The 23590-nt window shown below is 49.0% G+C and overlaps 1 protein-coding gene across 4 annotated transcripts; it reads left to right on the plus strand.

Annotated features, from left to right (window-relative positions):
• Window positions 1-955: 955 nt before the first annotated feature.
• On the plus strand, window positions 956-22356 carry PRELID2 (PRELI domain containing 2). 4 transcript variants are annotated; one of them, XM_068409377.1, is made up of 7 exons: window positions 956-1040; window positions 6968-7025; window positions 8778-8851; window positions 10397-10557; window positions 14048-14153; window positions 19236-19301; window positions 19755-19837. In XM_068409377.1, exons 1-6 carry the CDS (start codon window positions 966-968, stop codon window positions 19278-19280), a joined length of 519 nt encoding a protein of 172 aa, XP_068265478.1. In that variant the 5' UTR covers window positions 956-965; the 3' UTR covers window positions 19281-19301; window positions 19755-19837. The 4 variants fall into 4 exon arrangements, 3 of the variants coding, with proteins under 3 accessions (XP_068265478.1, XP_068265477.1, XP_068265479.1); XR_011048872.1 differs by lacking the exons at window positions 14048-14153; window positions 19236-19301 and adding an exon at window positions 21716-22356 and having other exon boundaries at window positions 19755-20655; XM_068409376.1 differs by lacking the exons at window positions 14048-14153; window positions 19236-19301 and having other exon boundaries at window positions 19755-21702.
• The last annotated feature ends 1234 nt before the right edge of the window (window positions 22357-23590 follow it).

Here is a 23590-nt window from a genome sequence, read left to right on the forward strand (position 1 = left end):
CTTCCATATGTCTCCTACTGAAATTGTTCAGTGGGTACTGTGGGTTTATTTTTCAAAAAAAGTGCATGAATCTATAGCAGATACTTGATTAACATAATTTATCGTCCCAGGATCTGCAACACGAAAAAATGTAGTCCTTGGGGTGTTCACTGAGGGCAGATGAGACCTCACAAATCAGAAATTGTTGTCAAGCGGATCTCTTCCCTCAAATTTGACCTGTTTGATCTCATAGCTTGTTGGGGTTGTTCAAAAGATTGCTGGCTTTAGAGACGAAAAAAGCAACCAGGCAAAATCGTTGCCTGATAGTTTAATGTTTACAATAAAACTAGATGAAAATATGCATTTATAAGATCAGTATTTATTGTTCTGCAGTAATTATGATGTTTCTCAACCACTATTACTCCTCCTGGCTGCGTCAGCTATTCCCCTTCACCCCGACACGATGCTCGCAGCGAGGAGCCATGCTCTGACTTGATTTACCCAACAAACGTGCTCTTATTTTACACGAAAAAGAGGTTTGAGCTTTCCTAAAGCATCGCGGGGAGGCTGCTGCTGAGGCCATGGGTTCCTTTTAACACGCTGCTGTTTTTATTTCTGCTGCGGCCGGAGGCTCCAGCCCGGCCCGGACCCGGCACCAGCTGGAAGAGGCACGAACCCGCCCAGGGCCGCCGCCCGGCGCCTGCGGCCGGGCCCGGGCCTGCCGGGAGGCACCGAGGCCGCAGGGCCGGGGCTGAAGCGCTCCCTCCCTCCGGCTCTGCCGTGCTGCCGCACACGGGCCCGGGGCCTGTGCGGGGGCTGCAGGGGGTCCCCCGCAGCTTGGCGGCCTCTCCAGCAGCCGGACCCCTCCCAGCCCGGCTCGCCGGGGCGGTGGCCGCACACAAGATGGTGGCGGGGCGGGGCGGCCCGCGGCGGGCCCGCGGGGCGGAGCGGGGCGCGCAGGAAGCGGGCCCGTGCCGGGGCCCGCCATGGGGGTGACGGTGGAGGTGCACCGCGTGTACCGGTACCCCTTCGAGCAGGTGGTGGCCAGCTACCTCCGCAAGGTAACCGGGCCGCCCCGCCCGCCCTCCCGGCGCTGCCGCCGCGGCAGGAGCGCCTCACGGCGGCGGCGGGGCCCGGCCGCGGCGTCCGCCCGCTCCGGGGCCGCGCTGCCCGGTCCCCGCGTTACCCGCCGGCTCTGCCCCGTTCCCTCCCAAACAGCCGTGCTCCGTGGGAGGGGAACGGGCGCGGGTGGCGCGCGGGAGCGGGGCCCGCCGTGCCCTTCCCCGGCTCCCGCTCTGCGCGGCCCGGCCTGCAGCCGCACGCTCGGGTTTCCTCTTTATCAGAGATGTTTTTTCATGCTTAGATGACACCTCGCGTTGCTGTGCACGGGGTGCTGGTTGCGTGCGAGTCTCCGGAGCAGGGCGGCCTCCCTCCGGCTGCCCGGCACCCCGGGGCGCCCGGGCTGGCCCCGCAGCCGCGCCCGCGGTGGCTTCCAGCGGGGACGGTGCTGGCCCCGGCAAGAAGGACAGGGCGGGCAGCGCCTTGGCCGTGGTGGAAGGCGTGTGGCCCTTCTTCGTGGCCAGAAGCAGCCTCCCTGCTGCTCGCAGAGCGTGGGGTGGGCAAAACACGCGCGAGGGACTTCGCTGCAGTGAGCAAAGCCACCAAATCCTGCCTGCTGCCACGGGCCCTGGGTCTGCGAGCGGTGGTGGGCTCGGCGGGGGCACGGCTGCCCCGTGCCACAGGGGATGTGCCCAGAGACACAGGTCAGGTCAGCAGAAACGAATTCAGTGTTTGTGTCCCTGCAGAATGCCAACCCCTGCATCACTGCTCCGTGCAGTACGGCTTTTGGCCTCGTAGTGCGACAATCTGTAGACTTTCAGGTAGGCTTTAAAATTAAAATGGTTTGCAGTGGCAGAAGGCTGCTGATGGAAGGTAAACAGCGTTTCTGTGTTGCATGTGCTCCTAGCACATGCTAAAATTTTCCTTCCCAGCATCCTGCTAAATTTTCCTTCTGAGCGCTGTTGTCTCTCAGACCTAAGCTCCAAGCTGTGCGTCAAAACTGTCCTGTTTGTTGGTGTTTCCCTCTGAACAGTAGCACAGGAATAAGGATAAATTCTAATCTTTTATTACAAGCTGATGCCAGGCTTTTGCCCTCTAGCTGGCAGGTTTTTGTGAACACCAAGGTGAAGAGCAGAGCAGGCTCCATTGTATTTGTTTTGGCCGCATGTGTTTAAACATCAACGGTAGAAGGGAGCAGCTGTATAGCGAGGGCATTTCCTTGGCACAAAACCCCATGGGTTTGTGAATGTTCTCAGCAGGACAAGGTGTTTAAACAAATGTTGACTTTGGGCTAAATTCATCCTTGATGCAACCAACTTAAAACACAAGGAAGGACTTTTTTGTGTCAGCCAGCTGCCGGTTCTTCATCTCCCGTAGCGGTGTCACACCCTGTACTGAAAACCAAACTGTTGTGTACGTGGAATTCTTTTACAAAGGAAAAACCCAAAATACCCTCACAAGCCGAAGTGCCAGAACTTTGAACAGTAAATATAGGCAAAGATGCTTAGTCTGGAGTCTATTTCCCTTCTGTTTTTGTAGCCATCTACAGCTATTCTTTTTTTTTACCTTAGAATAGGACTGTGCAAAGATGCATTTAAGGTTTTCTTAAAAAAAAAAAGGCAAAAAAGCAAACATTTTTCTCTCTCGCCCTGCTGCAGAAATCCTGAGCTGTATCTTTGGCAAGCTTGGGCAGTCCAATTTGCTGTGGATGCAGTTTAGACTGCCACACTATGGCTAACCAGGGGATGTGCTCGAAATAGTCCTGTGAAAATCCACAGGGAAGGCAGGGGCCACCTTTGGCTGATTTTCTTGAGTGTTTGGCAATTAGAGGTGAGAGGAGAAGCAGGGTTAGTGCTTTTCATTGTGATTTGAACCAGAGTAGAAATGCAAATGGAAATTTTACTCTGTAGTGTACTTCCATTTGACATGAGAAGGGCGGTTGGAGGTGAATAGCGAGGCTAATTATGACAGCCAGAAGCGCAGAGCAGAAAGGTTAAAATAATCCTCATTTGTATGTGGCAGCAAAGTGCATCACACGCTTTTAGCCAGGAATTTGATATGATTGAAAAAATAATTGCCATAGTTACTCATAAATCCCTAGTTGAAGTTGGCTTCAGGGCTCGGCTCCTGCTCTTTCTGTCGTGAGTCTGCACGTTGAACCTTTGAATGTTGTTATGTTGCAAAACAGGGTGGGAAGGTGCGACCAGATGTGCCTCAGAGGAGACCAGAGCCAAAGCAGTCAGGGTTCTTCAAGGGCGTGTTTGTGCCAGGACATCTCCAGGCTCACCGAAGCCCCCCGTGTTGCCTCGACTGGGGCGTTTCACGTGTCGGCTCCAACCTTCCATCTCCGAGGACGGAGCACAGAAGTCACTGGGACTGTGTGACGCGTCACTCTGGGCTTTTTTTTTTTGACCCCCCTCCCTCGTGCATCTCCCAGGTTAGGTTTAAACCATCACTGCACTCTGCAGCAGGATCACACCCGGCTACCCTAGAAACGTGCTTTCACCGCAGAGGTGCATCCTCTGCTTTCTGACGTAGAATCGGTAAGAAATAGGTGGTGATCAGGTGGACAGCCTGCTGCGTCAGGTGTTGGGGTCGTGGTATCACAGGTAGTAGTCTGGGCAGTGCGTTTATTAGACTTTTTTTAAAATTTACATTTATTTACAGCTACCACCTTTCCAAACCAGTAACAAAGTGGAGGAATCTGGAAGGGTTTAGCTGATTTTGCAGTGTCACTACTTCATTTCCTTGCAGTTAAAGAATCAGAATATTTATGAATTTAAATATTGTTATTTTTTGGAAGTCTTTGAAGCTGTCATTTTGATGTATGTGGGCTCCATTTGATCTTGCACGTAAAACCAGCCCTTCATTGCTTTGAAATATTTCATTTTTGTACAAATCATTATGTGCAACCTGCAGTGATTTCTCTCTGCTGCTAAACACAGTGCTGCTTTGAGAGGCCTGCTGTTTCCCTCAAATAACTTCTAAGAAACGTGGCTGTGGTTAGGAGCTGCTGCTTTTGATAAATGATCGTACGCATTCCAGTTAGGAGAGGTACGTGGGGGTCTTAATTCCCTGGGTTCAGAATAATGACTAATGCAATCAATTCTGCTTGTTGTTGTTTGTAGAAAACAATCAGTGCCTTTGCAGGAGGACGGAATGAGAGCAGAGGAATTCTCTATCTGATTTGAGTTGTTGCAAGTGGAGAACAGAGTGCTTCAGTTCTGGTAGGAGTGAAATGAGGGGTAACCCCTTGGGTGCCCCCCGTGCTGGGTGCTGAGGGGTTGCTGGGTACGGAGGTCTCGGTGCTTCCCAGCTGCTGTTTGCTGTGTGGTGCTCGCAGCTCCGCGGCTGTGACACGGGCTCTGACGGCTTCAGGAAACTCAACGACCGGCAGCCAGCGTAGAAAAAAGTCATTTCAAGGCTCTGGGTAGCTTAAAGGCAAAGTCGGCTCCGTGGTTTGGGCTCCTCTTAGTGGGATCGAGGAGAAAAGTCTTTAAAATAAGCAAATCAATCTGGAAGGAAATTTACTACAGGAACTCGTTGGAACTATTTAATTTTTTTAAGAAAAGTGTGCACACTTTGCCTGGATAACTGTTTCTTTTTCATAGAAGTATTTTGGGCTGCAGCATTTAGAGGTGTGCTTCCCCAGGCGCAGTCTGAGGCGTGGGAAACCTGCCGGCTGCAGCCTGGGAAGGGTTTAACGAAGGCAAGGCGTGAAGGTTGTCCCTGGGCAGGGAGAGCGATGAGGTTTGCTCCTGTGCCAAGTAAGCGGACAGGCCTTGGGGTCTCTGCTTGTGCATTTCCAGAGTAACGAGGGGGTCGTGGTGGCACCCTCCTGGGGGGACCCTTCCGCAGCTTGGCACACGCCAGGGCAGGGGCCGTGGCTGAGGAGCGGGGTCGGGGGGCTCCAGCGGTGCCCGTGCTCTGCTCTGCCTCCGCGGGGGGACAGGCAGAGCAGCCCGGTGCTGCCCACCCCAGCGCTGCCCAACCCGAGCCGGTGCCGTGCCTGCCGGCGGCACCACAAGATGGCATTCCCTCCTCACCGGGTGCCGGCGGTGCCGGAGCGGCTGTGGGTGCTGGGGATGTGGCTCCTGCCCAGGCAGCTCTGGGGCTCAGTCCCGCTGCCCTGGCAGCAGGCAGGAGGGCTGCCCTGGGGCATCCCGGCCGGATCCTGCCCCGCAGTTGCTGCCATGCTCTCAGCTCACAACCTCGTGCTCCTGGCCAGCCCCGGCACCCTCTCGGTGCTGGTTTGCAGGCGGAGGGGACGGTGGCTGTGCCTTGAGAGCTCCCAGGGACGTGTCAGGAGCAGGTCGCAGCCCGTCCCTGTCCCAGCACCCCGAGCCCTCTCTCCTGGCGCAGGGGTGCCCTTTGGGGCGTGTTCTCAGTGAACGGTGTGAGGTGGGAGCTGCGACGCATGGGCATGACCGTGGGTTAGTAGCCGCCTCTTGTCTGGCAATTCCAGAATTTGCAAGTCCTTGCTGTCTCCTGTGGCCAGCACAGGGGGCTGGGGCTGGGGGTGCTGGAGGCAGTGTCCTGTGTGGTTCTGGGAGGGGTGGCAGCGCCCGCCCCTGCCCTTGCTGAGCAGCAGAGGTGACGCAGGGCAGTTTGTGTTTGTGCTCCTGGGCAAGCAGCCTGCAGGGCAGGGCTGAAGCCCTTGGGCTAACGGGAGCCCTTCAGAGAGGGATGGGACTCCTGCGCCTCCGGTGCTGGCAGGAGGGCTCCGGGGTTGAGTTACGGCAGGGCTGAAATAACAGCCAGGCTGAGAGCTCTTTGTTCTCTGCTGCTGTTAGCTTTGGCGTCCCCGGGGAACGGGCACCTTGCGGGGAGGCTGTGGCTGGCTGGAAACACTATTTTTGTGGCTCTTAGACTCTCCTAGCCATTACATCTGCTTGTACGCTTGTAATGTTCTTTTACTGTGCTGTGTAGGAAATTGAGTCTATTTCTGTTTAAATACTGGGGTAATAGAGCCTGCTATTTAGTGAAAGATTTATGTAAATGGCTCGTTGTTTCACACGATTGGGCCTTACGGAGTGTGAGTTACATCGATAATGTAATTATGCCACTCCTGCCATTTCAGAGCAGCACGTTGTGGAGAAGCCTCCAGTTTCTGTGTGGAACAGGACTTGAAAGCCTTGCACTTCTTACATCACCTTTTATTCTGCAGCAAGAAAAAATAGTAGAGCTGGATTATAGAACAGCCTGTTCTGGAGTTGTCGACCTTTTTAGCTTAGAACCCAAGATTTCTTTTATATCAGAACTGTGGAGCACCTATTACTGGACATCGTGATTGCATTTCCTAAACTGAGTTAGTCTTAACATGCAATTTCCCCACCTTTCCTAACGCTTCATTTTGTGTAATGTCAGTGTTTAATGGTGGTCAGTATTTCTTCAGCCTGGCATTTGTATTAGCGTGGAGGTCACGGTAACTTTTGAGTGTTATTTGAGTTCAGTAAATTATCTTGCACTTTAAATTTTAGAGTTTATTATTCACGTGAACATCGGTTGCTTTTTGCAATGGAGAGCAAGGTCCTTGTAGCTTTGTCTGTCCCATGTGTAGCCAGAGGAGTTTTGTAAGTTCCAAAATAGACTCTTCTTCCTTCGAAGAAGCTTTCGGCTTCCTTTGGGCGGTGTGGAGGGTGTGTGGAAGATGTCTGCATGCTGCAGCCAGAGCTAACAGCTCCCTTCAAGCCATTTTTCTCGTGGCAGTATTGTGGGTTTTCTGTTGTTTCCTAATCTCACTAAGCTGGTCTTACTAAATTCTTCCTTTCCACCAACTTGAGCGGAGGCTGCGGATTGTTAATATTAGGCAGCTCGTACCTGTTGAGGGAAGCTATGAAACTGCTTCTGACTCGACAAGTGACAGCTAGCAATTTCCTTTTACCCGTGTGAGAAGTGGTAACCTTTACCCTGTGCGTTTTTATCCCAGTATCCCAGTCCCATGGAGAAACACGTCACTGCTGTAGAAACAGTGGAAGAGAAAACAGGTAAGCTGCCTGACTTTTCTTACAGAGATAATTAAAATTTTTCATAGCCTTTAAAATGAATTGTTTAGTAGTTGTATTTCAGTAGAAGCTGGGCCCAGCAAACATGCTTGGGATTCCTGCGTGCCGGACATTGCATAAGCCAGAGCAAGAAAATATTAACACCTTCCCCCCACCAAGTGTGTCTTTTAACTGCGTTAAGTACTTGAATTTTCAGCTTATTTCGAGGCCGTTAGACACGTCACACCTGGTTCCTCTGTAGTGTGTTCCTTTGCTGGACGGTTCCCTGCCGTTTCTGTGGTGGTTTCGAGCCTCGGGCGCTGCACAGGCATCGCGCTGCTTGGCTGTCTGGTCCCTGCCTTCGGAGGGATCGCTTGCTCTGTCCCCTCCCAGGTCACAAGGAGGTAGCTCCAGGAATCAGTGACTTGCACGGTGGCCTTGTAGGATGCTGGCAGTCAGAAGGCGATCACAGATCCTCAGTCTCTCGCTGTATCAGTCAGAATTCCTGAAATACCGAAAATCAGATGTTACCATTGATGGTCATATTGATGGGAAGATAAATCTGCCCGGGTCAGAGCGCAGGTGCCAGGTTGGGTTTGCTGATACCACATGGATTTTTGTCTTCCAGTTGCTGAGCCTGCAGGAAACGCTTGCAGTTAGGCAGTGCCTCTGCATGTTAGTTTGTGTGACTTGTTTCCCTTGTGCCACCATATGGGAAACAAGTACCATAGGACTTTGCATGCAAATAACCAGCATGGTTCCAAATGTGGGAGCTGTGATCAAATACCCATTTGGGATGAGATAAGAATTTGTGGACTTTAAAGTTTTATTCCCAAATGCTTGTGGATGCTCTTTATCATACGTTTTGTGAGTGTCTTCTGTCTTACAGCTCATGTTTAATGGTGGCTCTTAATTCCAGGCTTACACTCTTCTCCTAAGCGAGTTGTTAGTGAGGTTGCCCTGAGGTTCAAGGAAGCTGTTAGTGCTGCCATCGCTGTTTTCTTCCAGTGCAGTGAACCACTCTGCCCGCAGAGCACTTCTCTGCTCTACATTGCATGGAGATGCTCCATGTTATTAATGTGATGTGTTTGTTAGAGTTCTGGAAACGGAGCCCCGTGCAGTTTTCATTGCACACATCCCACCAAATGCAGCTGTTCGAGAAGGTGCTCTCGTCCTGGAGAAGTCTTTAACCCGGGCTGCCTGCCAGTTGGCTTCTCGTTCGGTAGCGTTCTGTTCTTGATCCGGGTCATTAAATATTAAAAGGCAGAGTGATTCTAAAAGCCAGCCATTTTTTGGAGATACTAAATAACTGTAATTTGTTTCCTAATAGATAGTTTTGTCCTTGTCACTGGGTCCAACTCTGTACAAAAATAAATGTGTGATGAGACAGGACTGTTGTGTAAGTCTTGTGCACAGTGTGTTTGCCCAGGGAATGAGCCTGAGAATATAAATCGGGGTAGGGATAGAAATAACTAAACTTGAGTCCCTATGTTGGTCTGGTAGCTCAGTCACCTGAGCTGTTCTCTTGCCCCAGTCGTCGACCGCCTGGTGCCACCCAGAGCAGGGTTCTCTGGTTATACTTTAAAAAAGAAAAAACCCAAATGAAAACCACCCCCTCAATGCTCTGTTAATTTGCCAGCGTTTCTGCTTGTGCATTTGCTGTGCTGTGAAGTCTTTTGATGACTTTGTTTTTGTTAAAAAAAAGGTAATATTTGCTGCTGTAACGCTTCCATTCTGATTTTCTTTTGTCATCAGATTCGTCTACGGGGATTATTTACCGGAGGAGAATTGCAAAGTGCCAGAATGTAATTCCTGAAATTTTAAGAAAGGTAACTAAGAGAAATGTAGTCAAGTTGTGAAACCTTAATGCTTCACTGTGGTTTATCTTGTTTAAAAGGATCACATTTTGTAGTGATTTTTTTTTTAAATTAGAAAAGTTACTTTTAAAGAGAAGTTTAGAGAAAAAAATTCTCTAGGAACTGATTTTATATTTAATTTGAACGGACAAAATTGTAGCCTTGAGCACACCAGGATGTAACTGGTGTGGTGGTGGTTTTACAGGCAGTGATGGGCTTTTAACTTTTGTACCTGGGCAAGGTAAAGCTGTTTTAAAATGTTCCCTGGGCCACAGTGAAAGTACAACCATTCCACCCACCCCAATATAATAATCTTATTGCTGTCAATGCTCACAGTTTTTGTGTGGTAAATGGTATTTTTATAAAAGCTCAGTCTCGTGGATCTCAGCAAGAAGGCGGCAGCCAGTAATGAACACTGGGCAGTTGTTTCTAAGCTGAGCTCGGGTATTTTGGATGTCTGGTCCATGGCTCCTGAACACACTGGGTTGTAATCTCTTGCAAAACCATTCTGTAAGTGAATTCAGAGGGAACTGAAATAATATTTAACGTGCCTATAGCACGATGCAAGTTAAATATGGCATCGTAGAGTCCCTATAAAGAAGATAAGATGAGGCTGTAGAAAACATAAGGACCTGGCTTATGCAATCCCTTACTGTCTCTCTCCTGTGTCCCTCGTAGTGACAGTCCTTTCTTCACAGTTTGTTATGGGAGGAGAATTAGCCTTAATTTATTATTTGTTTTTTTTTCAGAGTGTCTTGCAGCAGATAGTCTGTATGCAGAAAAGTACATTTACATTGATGCATGATTAAATAACTACTGTTTCACAGCCTGCATGCTTAAAAGGGTGCATGCACTCTTTTCCTGGTGCTGACCACTCTGTTTTTTGCCTCTAAACGTGTGTTTGTCTTTTCCAAGCCTCACCTGCCAAGGAGATCATATTGCCCTGTACAGGCAGAGTGTAGATAAACCGATGGTGAGATTTTCATCCCTTCTTTGGCCCACGCTTGCTAGATGAAGGTCGCTCAGGTTGATGAGTGGGCTGTGGAGGAGGAGGAGGGCTCCTGGGAGGAAGGAGCTGGAGAAGGGGGCAGCCGCTGCGCCTGGCAGCAGGAGCCCGCGGCGCTGCGAGCCTCTCTCCTGCCCTCCTGGGGTAGCTGGTGGGTTTGGCTGCCTTGCATGTCACTGCTCCGAAGTGGCTTCTCCTACCCCTCGGTGTCATAAATTAACTGTCAGCAGCAAGATGGGAAGCGTGAAGCGATGCAGGTAAGTTGGCCTGCAGTGGTCTTGGAAGTCTGGCTGGGGACCGAGCAGCTTCCCTAAACCTTGGAGCATTTGCATGGCCTTTAGTAGCTGCTGAGGAAGTTGTGTTCTCCTTTGGGCTAACCACAGCTGACGGGCCCTCCTCCCGAATCCTCAGTCTTATCCTCTGAGGCCAGTAATGCTTTCAAAATACTGAGAAGTGATTCGCCCCTTTCTTTTTTTTTTTTAAAAAAAAGCTATAAATCTTCTATTTCCCAGGTCAGTGTCTTAAAAGTGCCTGACATCTACATGGAAGAGGAATCTTGGCTTAATATGCAGAAAAGAAATATGGCCATGAAAACTCACTGTCTTACGTGGACACAGTATGCATCTCTGAGCGAGGAGTCTGTCTTCAGAGAGAGCTCGGAGAACCCAAACTGGTGAGTGCTGGCCTCTGGGCGCAGCCGTGCCCCTGTGCCGGCGCAGGGCTGCTGCTGCTCACCCATGGCCCTGAAAATGGGTTTGCTGTTGCCTTTTGAATGCTTGGAATGAGAGGGGTCTGAGTAATAATTTCTTTGGTATGTCTTGAATGCGTTTGAAGCAGCAGCTGCAGACGTCCTGTAGCTTTCCTCCGGCTTGTTCAGACGCGAGGTTAGGCTCTCTGGCCAGAGCACAAATAATCACTGGAAATTAATTTTCTGTGTGCTGCTCTGCAGTCATAGAAGGCTGCCCCGCTGTTCCTGCACAGCAGGCGTAGCCAGAGTGTTCGTTTTGCTCTCGTGTCTACCAACAGATGCTTGGACAGCGGTTTAAAAATTATCAGCTCCCTCCTGCTTGCCAGCCGTTGGCGTGGAGCATACTTGTTCCCAGACAATTTTCTTCCTCTGGTGTTTGGCCCGCTGTGCCCCAGGGATGTAAGCTGCCGTGGGGCTTTGCCTGGGAGAACACACACTTGTGTTGGTGCAGAGTGGAGCCTAGAAATGTCTGTGCACATTTATGGCAGGATCAGAGTGGAATTTCTAATTCCTGTAGCACTGAAATGAGCAGGTATGTGATACATGTGACTGTCTTTAAAAAAAGATCTATTTCCAGCTGATGTCAACCCCATTAATTCTTACTTTGTTCTGGTGTCTCTTGTAATTAGTTGTTATTTTCGCCTTGTGATGTACCCTGGAAAGCGTGGCAGGGTTGTCCAGCAAGGTCCATGTGACTTCAGAAAGCTCTAAGAATGTTTTAAGAAAACATTCACCAACTTCAGATGATACTAAATTCCTTGTGGCTTAGGCATTTTTGAAAGCCCCAGGCTGGGACGTTGCTGTTAAAGGACACGTTCCTCTGGCTTTTTAAACTGTTTTATTTCAGAAGTTTGCTGGGACCCTCTGTCCTTACTGAGGCTTTGTCAGAGTTGCATTGCAACTGTAGGTGTCAGTCCTGTTGGTGTAGAAACTCTAACTACTGCAACTGGTCACTCATGCCCTGTTCTCAAGGCTTTTCAGTTCCAGTTTAGGGAAGACGTGTCCTCAGCGTTGCCTGGCAAAACAGACGTGAAATTTCAGCTGCATGTAGTGTACGTACAGTGACATTTCCATTTGAATAGATGAAGGAACTATGCAAAGGGCATAACATTAGCAGCGTACTATTGCACTGAAGAGAAATGAGAAAACACACAATGAGGAGACTCAAGTGATCCTGATTAGTGGGAAAATTGTGCATTATACCCCTAAAGGGAGAACAACATTATGAGAGTGATGGTAACCTGAGTACAGACGGGAACTTGTCTCTCTCCAGTGAGCACCGCTGGGCAGATCTCAACAGCAGCCTCCTGAAACTCTTGAGGGCACTAAAAGCGTGAAGAGAATGAGAATATTCTGCGCCTCAGTCAGGCACCGTGCGCGGGTTGTAGCGGGCTGTTTGTTTGCTTAATCAGCTTTAACGTGATGTCGTTAAGGGTGCTGATGAATGAAGGCAGAGTGCTGCTTTGCTGGCTTGCAGCACCATCAGCCGCCCGAGCCGGTCGCTGCCTTCGCCTCTGCCCGCAGCTCCCGGGTGCGCGGTGGGCTCCGCGCCGTGCGATCAGCCCTGGCACCCGCAGCCCTGCTCTGGGCCTCTGCAAGCAGAGCTGCAGCCTGGTCCCAGGCACGCGTGGCGGGATGATGCTGATGGGAATCCAGAGTATTTCTAAATTATAATTGTGCTGACTTCAGCCCAGCTAGTTTGTAGACCCATATGCTGTAGAAAATCAAACCATGAATCCAGTCCCTGCAGGACCAGTGGCTCAGACGTTCAGCAGAACCTCATCCGTAGGACATGGATTAGTTTACCCAGTTGGCAGTTACATCCTTTATGATTTTCAGCTAGAGAGCCACAGCTCAGGGAAGGGAGACTGTGACCTTCCCGATGACCCTGATGGAACTGGGGCGATTGAAGTGATGCTGGGGCTCGGAGCTTTCACTGCTGGTGTGTCAAACCAGTGTGAATCTTGTAGCTGCTCTCCTCCACTTGCACGCATCCGTGCTTGGGTTAGTGGCAGTTCCTAGAGTGACCCGCTTGCGCTTAGCCTAGACGTGTGCGTTAGGTCTGAGCTTGCTTCCCACCCAGCTGAGCTGGGCAGTGTCCGTGTGGCGGGGAGGGCTCTGGGAGGGGTTGTGTGTGCACAGTGCCAGACCCAAGGGGAAAGGCAGTGGCCAAACTCCCCTGTAACTGCCTGGGTTTATGCTGAAGTGATGTACTGGCAAATTTCCACGTGTCTGGGCAGGTTATACCTGTCTTTCTGCAGTGGAGAATCCCTGCGTAGCTTGAATGTCTCCGGTGACATTTGCCGTCCCTCTGTGTTTCGGTTTGGCTGCTTTCCCCCTCCCCACCAGGAGCGTTTCTTTGCTGTCTCATTTTGTACTCCTCAGCTGCTGTCGGATTCCCTTCATTACCCAGCACTTCGCCTCATTTCGTGCAGCCCCAGGGAGCTGCAGCCTCTCACGGCGCGGTGGGTGCAGGGCGAGAAGATGCCTCCCTGATGCAGAGGGATGCACGTGATGCGTGAGCAGTGCTCGTCAGCTGGAGATGGGAATTAGAAAGATCTCCTGTACAGAAGCTCCCTCATTTGAAGAGCCTTGCACTGGATGTAACTTGTAATTTAGTTTTGAAAGCCATACAGGCTTTGGAAACTCTCCCTGACACTATCTGAACGAGAATATTGCTAGGCTTTTTATAGTAAAGACACTTTAATTAAAGTCCCATCATGAAAACAATTAGACCAAATTTGCCGTGCTTAGCTAGTCAATAATTCAGTAGCTGGATCTCATTAATAGACTTCTCCCTGTGCCTGTGCTGTGATGATGCGGCATTGCCAGCTGCGTGCTACGGAAATCCATCAGAGATCAATATTTTCCTTGAGCCTCCCCTCCTTGTCTCCTGCAATGGTGAAGCTGCAAAATGAATAAATAAATCCCAACCAGAGCAGCTGGGTTCGGTGTGGGTTTTTACTGCTGATGTCCATCCCGTGGTTGGGGGAAACCTTCTCCCGTTCTCCAGCGCCGTCACTTGAACTCCCCGCAGTTGTGGTGTTACTGCGTTGACAGAAGCCCTCTGGGATCATCGAGTCCAACCATTGCCCTGACACCACCATGGCAACTAGACCAGGGCACTAAGTGCCATGTCCAGGCTTTTCTTAAACCCCTCCAGAGATGGTGACTCCACCACCTCCCTGGGCAGCCCCTTCCAATGGCTAATGACCCTTGCTGAGACGAAGTGCTTCCTCATGTCCAACCTGAACCTCTATCTTGTTTGCCTTTGAGATCGCCACAGAAAATACATGAGTGTAACAGATGAATCCCTTACTCGGGTCTCCAGCGCTGACTTGGTAACGTAGAGTTTACACTTCATGTCTCCTGAGCAGACACAGGAATAAAAGGCTGTTGTGTTCCTGTTTCTTAGGACAGACTTCACGCAAAAAGGCAGAATATCCGTTACGGGGGCAGGTTTGCTCAACTGTGTGTTGGAAGCTTTTGCTCTATCATTTTTAAAACAAGGTGTGAAGAAGGTAAGTTTATTTATTGCTTGAATTGTATTCTGAATTTTTTCAAATCACCAGATCATCTGGGCTCGAAATTAAATGGATGTTTTAAGAATGGATTCTTTACATCTTCTATTTGTTGAAAAAATATTTGACCTTTTCTTTTGTCTACAGAGAATAAGCAGAACAAAAATGGATTTAGTTTTATTATGGTAATAGTTTTATTTCAAATACATTTTAAAACACGGCATGTACGACTGTATCAGTTTCTGTAATTCGTTCTTATTCCTGATTTCCCCCAGGCATTCACACAGTTCTTCTTCCTAATGCCTCATTGTGCCAGCTAATACTGTAATAATAATTTGCAGTTCTATAGCACCTTTACACTGAAATAGTCCAAAGTAGTCAACATGAATTTAGATCATGTCACACATTTTTCTCCAGTAATGTTAGAATTTTTTTAGCAGCTTGATGTATTTACAATAGCCACAGTCAATCTCCCTGTAGTGTCTGGATGCTTCAGTGGTTCTGTCTTTCAGTGAGAATTATGGAAGAGGTTGGACGTTACCCAGCCATCCCGCAGAGCATCCCGGGGGGCTGCTGTTCGGGGGCCTTTGGGTGCTGGGAGTCGTGTCGTGGTGATAAACTGGGTTTAGCAGCAGCGTCTGCTGGAGCCTGCGGTGGGAAGGGAAATTGTGGGGCAGTTTGTGCCTTGAAGAGATCTGGGGGTTCGGGTGTGCTGCGCAGGCTGGTTACACCTGCTGAAAAAGGAGCGAGAAGGAGAAGGAAGGAATATTTAATGAAACCTTTTTAGTGAGAAAGTAAGAGGGGTTTTGCCTTTTTCTTGTTTTTTTTTCCTCCCTCCAGTTTGTGTCTTGTTTCAGGTGAATGGAAGCATATGGATGTGCCTGAAAACATGGCATTTTCACAGCGGGGCTCGTGAATCTTATGAACTGCAAGGCTATAATGAACCTGTATTTACCATTATTTATCATTTTTTAGTTATCTAAGGGAGAAATTTATTTCTCAGATGAACTTAATGTCCACAGTTAGATCATGCCTTACGCCATCCTGTAATTACTCATGGGGACGGAGTGGTAAATACTGTTGAAGTTTTGTTTGGGGTTTTTTGTTTTGTTTTAGTTTCTAAGCAGCCTTAGGAGTGTCCTGTGTTGTCTCCCACTGGAGTCAGGGGGTGTCGGGGCGTGGAGCCTGGTCCCTTCGGACCCTCTCCTCTCCGCTGACAGCCCCAACGTCCCGTTGGTGCTTCGGAAGCTGATTTTGGAATCTGAGCCCCAGGAGCTGTAGATAGAAATGTATTTCAAACAGCACAGCCATTTATTAATTTGCTTACTCTTGATAACTGTAAGATCTTGTCGTGGCTTTAAAAGAAATAAAAGGACGCAAGCAGACAGCTGTGCTGGTGTAAGCAGTGACTGTGGGCAGTGGAACGCGTCCTGCCGGCTCACGGCAGCGCAGCGCTGGCGGGTAGAACAGGCTCGCTCACAGCATCTCTACACGCTGCGTTAGGAATCCTGTAGCAGTTTGGGCTGTGTCTGCAGGTCTGTGAGAAAGAAAAGAACAATACAAGCGCACCAGATCCGGGATAAACGTATGGCCTTGTGGTTCCCCCCCCGACATCTGTCTCCCTCAGGCAGCAGCTGTGTCTGTGCATTTCATTGCTGTTAAGCTGTTAGACAGGGATCCTTTTGTGGCTTGGCCATGGAGTAGTTTTGAGGCACATTTTACCCAAATGTAACAAATGGCAATACAAAGATGATATTTAAAGTTTTAAATTATACGTTGCATGAATGACAATGCTTGATAAATGTTCTCCAAGCTTCCATTTACTTACCCATCCTTCCTAAGGGCCTGACCGAAAGGGCATTGCTTTTCTTGCACCTGGTATAATTGCTTGGAGCACGTAAGGATGTTACTTTCAAAGCCAAACCACGATTCCTGCTTTATATTCCTGCTTTATCTCCTTGGTCCTGCCAGCAGAGCCCTTCTCCATCCATCTGCGTGGAGAGGCTCAGAGGAGATAGGGGAGCAGGGAAGCAGAGGGAGGTAGGAATGTGAGGGGGCAGAGGAAAGGGGGTCGGGGATGAGCTACATGAGGAGCAGGAGAAAACACTGCATGAATATTAAATTTTGTGAATGATTACAATACAGCTCATGTGTTCACACAGTCAGTATTAAATATCTTTATTTTATAGAAAGAGAAGGAAAAGTTACCATTCATGAAACTATTCCTGGACACCACAGGCACTGATCTTTTTAATTGTTATTTTTGTAACTGAGCTATGAGCCTATTCTGTGGGTCGGGGTTATTTTTAATGCCTTGCAGAACGACAGTGACATTTTATGGCTCCTCATGTTTGTCACATTTCTCTTATTTTGTTCAAACTCTGAACAAAAATATAGGAGATAAAGTTCTCCTGCCCTGCTTTTGTTTGTAGAAGTCCTAGTGCATTTGGGTGGAAATTACAGTGTTTATTTTTTTCCTTACTTGTTCAGAAAAGGCATTAATGAAGGATGTGCACCCACATTATTGCCAATAACACTTTCCTCCTGAATAACTCAGAAGTCTGAGCAGATACGCTGGTAGATCCCAGCTCTGGGTCTATTGGCAGGAGCCTGGCGTCCTTCGGAGAGGGGAAGGGGTGCTCTGGAGCCTGCAGGCAAAGGCTGGGAGAAGTTTCCTGCCCGGGGGGGGTGGTGGTGGCCCCTAAAGTCAGCCCTGGGGGTGTGAGTTTTTAAAATTTGTTTAGAAAGTGGCCTAATTAGTTCGTATGTGTCTAAGTTAGGGTGATCCCTGCCGGTGTGAAGCAGTACAGGTGACAGAGTTACGAGCGATTTCAAGGCCATGTAAGAGAGGAGTATTTGTAGCAAGAAAATTTTGTTATGTTGGTGGATGTTTTATCCGTTGCCTCTTAAACATTGGAACATTTCTGTCATTTTCACTTTCTGGTTTCTTTTTTAGATTCCTTTTGCTTGACTTCAATGTGTAAGGAGCTGGAAATTAAAGGCCGTGATGTAGTGTTTGTTAAATGATGGAGCTGAGCTCAAATAACAAATATTTAACTGGAAAATGTTTTGTCATGGTTACAAAGAGAATGAAAGGTATTAAGTGCTCTTTTCAGAGACGGCATAAAATTTTCTGCTAGTCTGTTAAAATGCCGCCCTGCTTTTGTGCTGGCGATGGCAGTGAGCTGTGCGCCGTGGTGTGCGTTGCCTTCATCGCGTTCAAACAGGCCACTCACGCTTTTCCTGTACGTCACTTAACCTCTTATTTAAAACTTAGAGCGTTCGGTGAAGCTGTGGAGGGCGTTACAGCCGTGATCCATTCTCTCTGTCCCTGGGCGCCGGGCTGGCTCCAGGCAGGTGCTCCGGACGCAGACGTGGGCTGCTCGGCCAGTCTGGGTGCTGGGAGCTCCTCAGGCTGCCCCGCCGCGTGTCCCGCGTTACCCCGCTGCCGGGCCAGGCTGCCCAGGACAGCTCCTTACAGCAGGGGAGAACCTCCACCTCGGGAAAATAACCCTGGTCTGTGGCTTGTCCGTCGGAGAAGCTTTTAAGCTGCAGCTGTGGAGGTGCAGAGGTAATGGGTAGGCAGTGTTTGTTCTGCATTTCAAGTGCATCGTTGCACTCTGAGCAGTGTAAATTTAGCTCCTTTAAGCCTGATCTCCTGGGGCTGAGATTTAAGTGTTTGAACTTTAGTTGAAAGGAATATATTGATTAGGCTTTGATTTAGTTGTTCCTTGCTGAAAAGATACTGGGGAATGACTTGTACCTGCCCTTTCGTATTTTATTCGTTTAATGGAGTCCCCTCTCATTCCCCTTTTCTTCCTCAACACGATTTTGCCTAAAAGTCTGCAGTGCTACGAGGAGACACAAAAGAAAAAGCAGTTGTCACACTGTGAAAATAATTGATTCAATAAGTCACATTTTTAAATTCCCTAGGCAAACCTCTGAGTCTTCACTTATGTCAATTAGTGCTTTATTCTGTAAACAGTGGCATGTCTAATTTAGAGTGAGACTAAGGTAGTCAGCTTATTGCCTCCTACAAAGAATAGGTGTGGAAGATGAACTGTTTTTCATGGATATAAAATATCTCGTCCAATTTTTTTTGTAGAGATGTGAAAAGAAATTCTCTTGACCTATTTGTTAAAGTTAATTGTCTTTTTTTCCTCCTCTCGTGGTGACTCAGACTGAGAAATCCTTTTTCTTTTATCTTGACAAACAGCGTACCAGGCTGAGCCATAGCCCCACACAGGCTGTAGCTAAGCTCCAAGCTTGCTTCGGTCTGCAGGATCTGAGCAGACGTTAGAGGTAGGGTTGGCAGGTTATTACAATTCCAGTACACAGCCAGAGCCCAGAAGCGGAGGAGGAAGGGATGGTTTAGGTTTTCTTATCTGAAGGGAGTGGGTTTTGCTTTTCACCAAATACGAACCTGCTTCTCTCTCACTTTGTGCTGAATCTTGAACTGAAATTCGTTTCCAAATAGAGATAAACCTGGCTGTGGAGCAGTCTGCAGCCCTGGCGTGGGAAGAGCCCTCGGTTGAGAGCTTCCCCCGTGTTGGAGGTGCCTGCCCTGCTGTAGGGGTCAGGGTTGGCACCTGCGCAGCGGGTGCTGGTTGGCAGCACCTCGGGCTGGTCTGCAGGGCACCCCCGAGCAAACAGAACCCCCGGATCCAACCCGCAGTTTGCTTTAATAACAGTTTGTTGTTTGGTGCTTCCTCCTGCCTTCACAGATCAGCCCTGCGGAAGAAACATTCACTCCATGGTCCTCTGATGGCATTTTGTACTTCATTTAAGTGTTGCTTTCCTTCAGCCTAGAAATAACCGTACTGGCTTTTACGGGCAGCTTTCGTCCTCGCACACCCAGTTGCTTGTGAGAACACGAGTGACGGTGTTTCCATTTTAAAGAGGGATATATACCACGGTGCCATCAGCGCTCCTTGTGCCTCCTGGGCACTGAGTGAGTGGGACCATAAAATGTGATTTCTCTTTTGTTTAAGGCCTTACTGGTGTGTTGTGGGGTACGCTCTCTGATGCATGAAGTCCTGAAGTCGTGTGTAAAACTGGCATTTCTTTGTGCTTTTTTTCCAGGGTATTAAAATAATGGAGACACTTCTTCAGGAGCAGTGCGGGTGATCGTGCTCTTAATGAGCAGTTGTAAGTGCAGCATCCATCTACAGATAAGCAAAAATTGTTCGGAGTTTGGGACACCTATTGCACGTTACGCTCCTTGTAGTTCTACAAAGACATGGGTATTTTGTCCGTTATAAATAGCATGCAACTTCTGAGGAATTTTCAAGAAAAATCATGGTCTACGGCAGAGTTAGGCTTAATGCTATTCCAGAGTTTCTGAACAGTACGTTGATGAAGATGACTTCTGTGTCCTGTATTTCATCCTCTCCTCTCCGTTACTGTATCACAAGTGCGATAGTCTTAGTAGAATATGACATTGGTTCTGTCTAAGGATTTTTACTCAAAGGTAGTATCTTCAGGGGTTATCTGTGGAGGGAAGATTTGGTCAACTCTTAAATGAGCTTCAGAACAAGAACAATGGCTCTTGGTTACCTCCTAATAAATGTTCTTCTAAACCTGTTTTCTCTGCTTTTGCAGGAGAAAATGTATTTGCGTAAAGATTCCTTGGAACCACGTGTCTTTATTGCCATCGGAATTCCATGGCTGTTGTCTGGACTTTACTGGTGCCATTTTATTGAGGGAAGAGCATTTAATATGCACAGCTGAAAGAAAAAAAGACCACAGACTGCAAATCCTTTACAAAAGATTAAGGAATTGTGCTGCCTAAGGGAGTGTTGATCATGAAAATCACGGAGGAGCAAGTGTGAGCTTGGGAACAGCGTCTTCCTGTGAGATGGTGCTATAATCTCTAGAGACCGAGAATTCGGTGAGGGAACGTAGAGCAACAAAACAAAAATAGCCCGTGTTGCCATGAAGACACCCTTGCCTAGTCGACCAGTTGCTTTGTGTCTTGCCAAGGGAGGTGCCAGCACAGCCCGGGTGCTGTTTACCTCGGCTTAATCCTGGGGGTGGAGGCTCCATCTGCAGAGGTGGAGCTCGGCTGTGGCAGCTGAGGGGGGCTGCTGTTCCCCGCTCGAGTCACTCCTTCCTTCAGTTCTGGTTGCTCTGTTGGAGATACTGGTTATTATACTGCTACCAGCATGATTATTTTCAGCTGTAAAGCCATGCCTCAATACAAGTTTTGCATATTTTGAATTCTTTCAGAAAGTATTCCTCTCATATCGCTTCTGAATGGAAGAGAAGGAAACCTGGAGAGGAATTACCAAGTGCAAGTGAAGTTCCCGACCAGGAGTGTCTCATACTCTCCTCCTCCTTTTGTTCCATGCACCACATCAGGATAGTTTTATTTAAAACTTTTCATTTAGAATTCGGATAAGCACAAACCGTCTTTGCTACCCTTTAAAGTCAGTGTTTGTGGAGATTTGAACCCGTTATTTGATTGCCCTGAAGCAGAATGATTGGCTTTGCATTTTTCAGGGTGGGTTGTGTTTTATTTTCTCAGATGTGATGTAAACTCTTGGGGGGCCCTTCCTTATGCTGTGCCTGAGTGCTGTGGTCCTGCTTATGTCAGTGTTTAGTGTCTCAACTGTCCTGTTCTGGAGCTGAATGAATGTACCCCAGGCTGCGGCCACGCGCCAGCTCTCCACATCCACGAGCCTTTGCTTCCGTGGCTGGTGCTGTCGGTGTGTGCTCTGGGAAATGCTGGCCCATACCTGGTGATGGAAGAGCCATAGTCATTAGGAAATGACCATATTTTGTGTTGTCAGAGTGGGACAAAATACTTTCCTTCATCTTTCTTATTTTGGTTGTTAACTGATTCTTGTGAATTTTGACTCTGAACGCTGAACAGTAAATATTTATGAAATGCAGTGGCCAAGACTAAATACATTCATTAGCGTATTTATTTTTATTGAGTTGCTGCTCTGTGTGCCTGAGGAAATTATCAAATTACTTCTATTTGAACCGCTCTGTACAATTTTAGGACGAGCATTTTTATTCTTGCATCACTTTGGATTTTGGAATTGGGATGGGAGGCATTTGTGTCCTCCCCCACCCCCAAAGTAGGAGTGGGCTTTGGATAATGAAAGTCCAAGGAAATCCAGGTAAACATTTGCAGATACAGAAGATAAACTGAGCAGATCTGATGTCCCCTCTCAGGCCATCTGTAAGACAGCTTGTCTTGTTATACTATCTTTAGCCATAAAGAGAATCCCCTAATGCTCAAAAACACGAGCAAGCTCCCCGCTTGTAACTTTTGTGTCATTGTTCAAATGTTTAAAACTTTCACCAACTGCAATCACGGTGGTTTAGGTGATGATTTGTCTCACTGACAGCATCCTTCCTGGGGCCCGGGCAGCGGGAGCTCTGACAGCGGTGGCGGCTGCGCGGGCGGGCGGTCACCGGCGACCACGCTCCTGGCTTTTTAAACACCACTTTTATGCTCATTTGCTGTTTCTCAGTGTCTTGCCTCGTGGTTGTTTGTGCAGTCACAATCTTCTGGCTGAATTAGACTGAAGCGTCATTGACATTTTTTCCAGTGAATAAACCACTCACCTTCGCTGTGGCTGGAAACCTGCTTTGGCTGAGAGCCTGAACCGGCTGGCGCTGGCGGGCAAGAGCCAGGCGCAGACGAGGCCAATTAAACACAGAACACTCTAAATCCATCTGATGCCATTATGGTTTAGCTGGAGAAACAAAGTGCCCGGAGAAAGGGGCTCGGCAGCCTGGCACTGATCTTTTGTTCTCTTTAGAAATCAAGTTTTAAAAGTGCTGAACACGTGGTGGACAGTATTTTCCTTCTATAAAAAAAAGTCCCATTACGTTTGCAAAGGAAATAAAGAATAGCCGTGAATGGATCCTTTCAAAGAGAAAATAATTTCATTAGCTGCCGTGATGAGTGAGGAAGGGCTTGTGAAAAGGGCCGTTGCCAGCGGGAGGCAGATGTGGTGCAGAGCATTGAAAAAACTGTCACATCCGCTGCTGCCTTGTAAACAGAAAGTGTTGTAAATGTTTCTGGCGTTTGAAGGGGCCTCACTGTAATCTTGGGTCACTAACACTGTCTTTGGGGGAAGAGACAGGACATTGCCACCGATCTTTTTAACTGCCAGACGCCAGCCGTGTGAAATATAAATTGTTCCAACTGTCAGGAACCGGCTCTGCCTTGTGCAGGAATCAGCATTCTGTTCTTCAAAGGCACCGGCACGTCTCCAGGCATGGAGCTGCTGGCCCCGGGGATCGGCCCCTGCCCTGCCTGAGCAGGGAGCTCCAGGGACCCATGCGGGAGGCAGAGGAGTTGCCTTCCTCGCTTGGGTGTCTGTCCACACGCTGCTGCTGCGCCAAGACGGGGCTGAACGAGTGTTTATGGGCCCAAAGGCCGCAGCGGGATTTCTAGGAAGAAGGGTTGGTGTTGGGTGTGGGAGGTGGCACGTGAGAACCCGCTGGGTGCTGCTGGGCTGCTGGCTCTGGGGCGAGGAGCCTGCGGAGCATCCCCTCCTCCTCCTCCTCTTCATCCTCCTCCTCCTCCCTGAGGTGGCCGTTCCTCGGTTGGGAAGCCGGTGCTCGAGAGCATCCATAAAGCTGCAGATGTTTAGTTTTGGGGTTCTGTTACCAGCCAAGCCCTGGGATGGTAGAGCTCGGCGTCTCTCCCCCTTCGCCCCGGCAGACGAACTGGCCGTCCCTGGCCGTGCTCACCCCTGTTAGACGGCAGCGTGCCCGTGGTGCTCGGGCTTGGCCTTGGAGCTCAGACGTTCTGTTTTGGTGGCGCAGTCTCTGATTTCTCTGTAAAATTCCCTCACACCTATTTTGCTCTTACTTTTGCTTCAATTCTCACTTGTTTCAGACACCAGCGGGTCTCCAGCCGGAGGAGCAGACCGGAGGGGCCGTTCGGGTGCCGGGCTTTGTACGCTCTTCCCTCCGACACCGCTCGGGCAGACCTTGCAAGCCAATTGCTCTGCCTTGATTGATTCGTTCTCATTATCAGCCCTGAATTATTTGCAGAGATAAATGACAAGGCTGGATTTTCTCATAGTGCTTTATCTTTTTACAAAACGGATCCAAGGAGGTTGCTAATGGGAAAGCTTTTAACCTCCCGAGGCGGAGGGCGATCCCTGTCCGTTGGGGTGAGCGTGTGACACGTGGAGCTGACTGATGCCGCGGGCTGCAGAGAGCCCCGTGGCCACCGTGGCAGCCCTCCCTTGGGTTACTGGGAATTCAATAGGCAGCCCAAGGGGACTGGCACAGCGGCGGGGATAAATTGCTTCAAAAATTAAAGAGAATTAGAAAGGACAAATCTATTCCCCTGCTTTGGCAGCAGGGACACTTAACCCGCGTGTCCTGGCTGCGCCGATGGGTTCCCAGGAGCCCGGACAGCTGGAAGGATGGTGCTGGTTGTGCTCCGTGACAAGATGAAAACA

This window comes from Nyctibius grandis, chromosome 10 (genome assembly GCF_013368605.1).
Source record: "Nyctibius grandis isolate bNycGra1 chromosome 10, bNycGra1.pri, whole genome shotgun sequence".
Classification (NCBI taxonomy): domain Eukaryota; kingdom Metazoa; phylum Chordata; class Aves; order Nyctibiiformes; family Nyctibiidae; genus Nyctibius; species Nyctibius grandis.

What these genes read in the sequence shown, in the direction of transcription:
- PRELID2 (XM_068409376.1), top strand. Translation starts at nt 966, where the DNA reads ATGGGGGTGACGGTGGAGGTGCACCGCGTGTACCGGTACCCCTTCGAG. An exon ending in TGGCCAGCTACCTCCGCAAG is followed by an intron (nt 1,041 to 6,967) that starts GTAACCGGGCCG and finishes TTTTTATCCCAG; the next exon opens with TATCCCAGTCCCATGGAGAA. An exon ending in TTCCTGAAATTTTAAGAAAG is followed by an intron (nt 8,852 to 10,396) that starts GTAACTAAGAGA and finishes TCTATTTCCCAG; the next exon opens with GTCAGTGTCTTAAAAGTGCC.